General features: G+C 61.5%; 1 protein-coding gene across 1 annotated transcript in view; it reads left to right on the top strand.

Moving 5' to 3' along the window:
* Window positions 1-361, top strand: part of GATAD2B (GATA zinc finger domain containing 2B) — a gene marked incomplete at its 3' end in the record, with an annotated part of 6,105 nt that overhangs the window by 2,929 nt on the left and 2,815 nt on the right. Inside the window, exon 4 of the mRNA XM_010073151.1 lies at window positions 48-179. Within this exon, the coding sequence (XP_010071453.1) occupies window positions 48-179 (132 nt within the window). The remainder of the gene's footprint in view (window positions 1-47; window positions 180-361) is intronic.

The raw sequence follows: 361 nt of genomic DNA, 5'->3' as shown, positions 1-361 counted from the left end.
CCTGAGCACCCTGTGCTGATGCCGGTTCTCATTTTCTCTCCGTCCAGACCCCGGTTGTCCAGAACGTGGCGTCGATTGTCCAGCCGTCTCCTGCTCACGTGGGACAGCAGGGACTGTCCAAGCTGCCCTCCAGGCCTGGAGCTCAGGGGGTTGAGCCTCAGAATTTAAGGACATTACAGGTGAGCCTTCCCCACGCCCAGTTTCTGTGCAGAAGGCGATAATTTTGGTGCCCGGTTGGAACGAACGCCCCCGTTGCACGCAAGGCCGTTGTCTTGGCGGCTGAGATGCTTTTTCCGCTCCTTCTGGGACATCCCTGGCGGGGTCTGGGTGCTGCGGGGGCAGACGGGTTCCAGCGGGGAGG

The sequence above is a fragment of the Pterocles gutturalis genome, unplaced genomic scaffold, assembly GCF_000699245.1.
Source record: "Pterocles gutturalis isolate BGI_N339 unplaced genomic scaffold, ASM69924v1 scaffold5087, whole genome shotgun sequence".
Classification (NCBI taxonomy): Eukaryota; Metazoa; Chordata; class Aves; order Pterocliformes; family Pteroclidae; genus Pterocles; species Pterocles gutturalis.
This window is presented reverse-complemented; position numbering and strand designations above follow the sequence as displayed.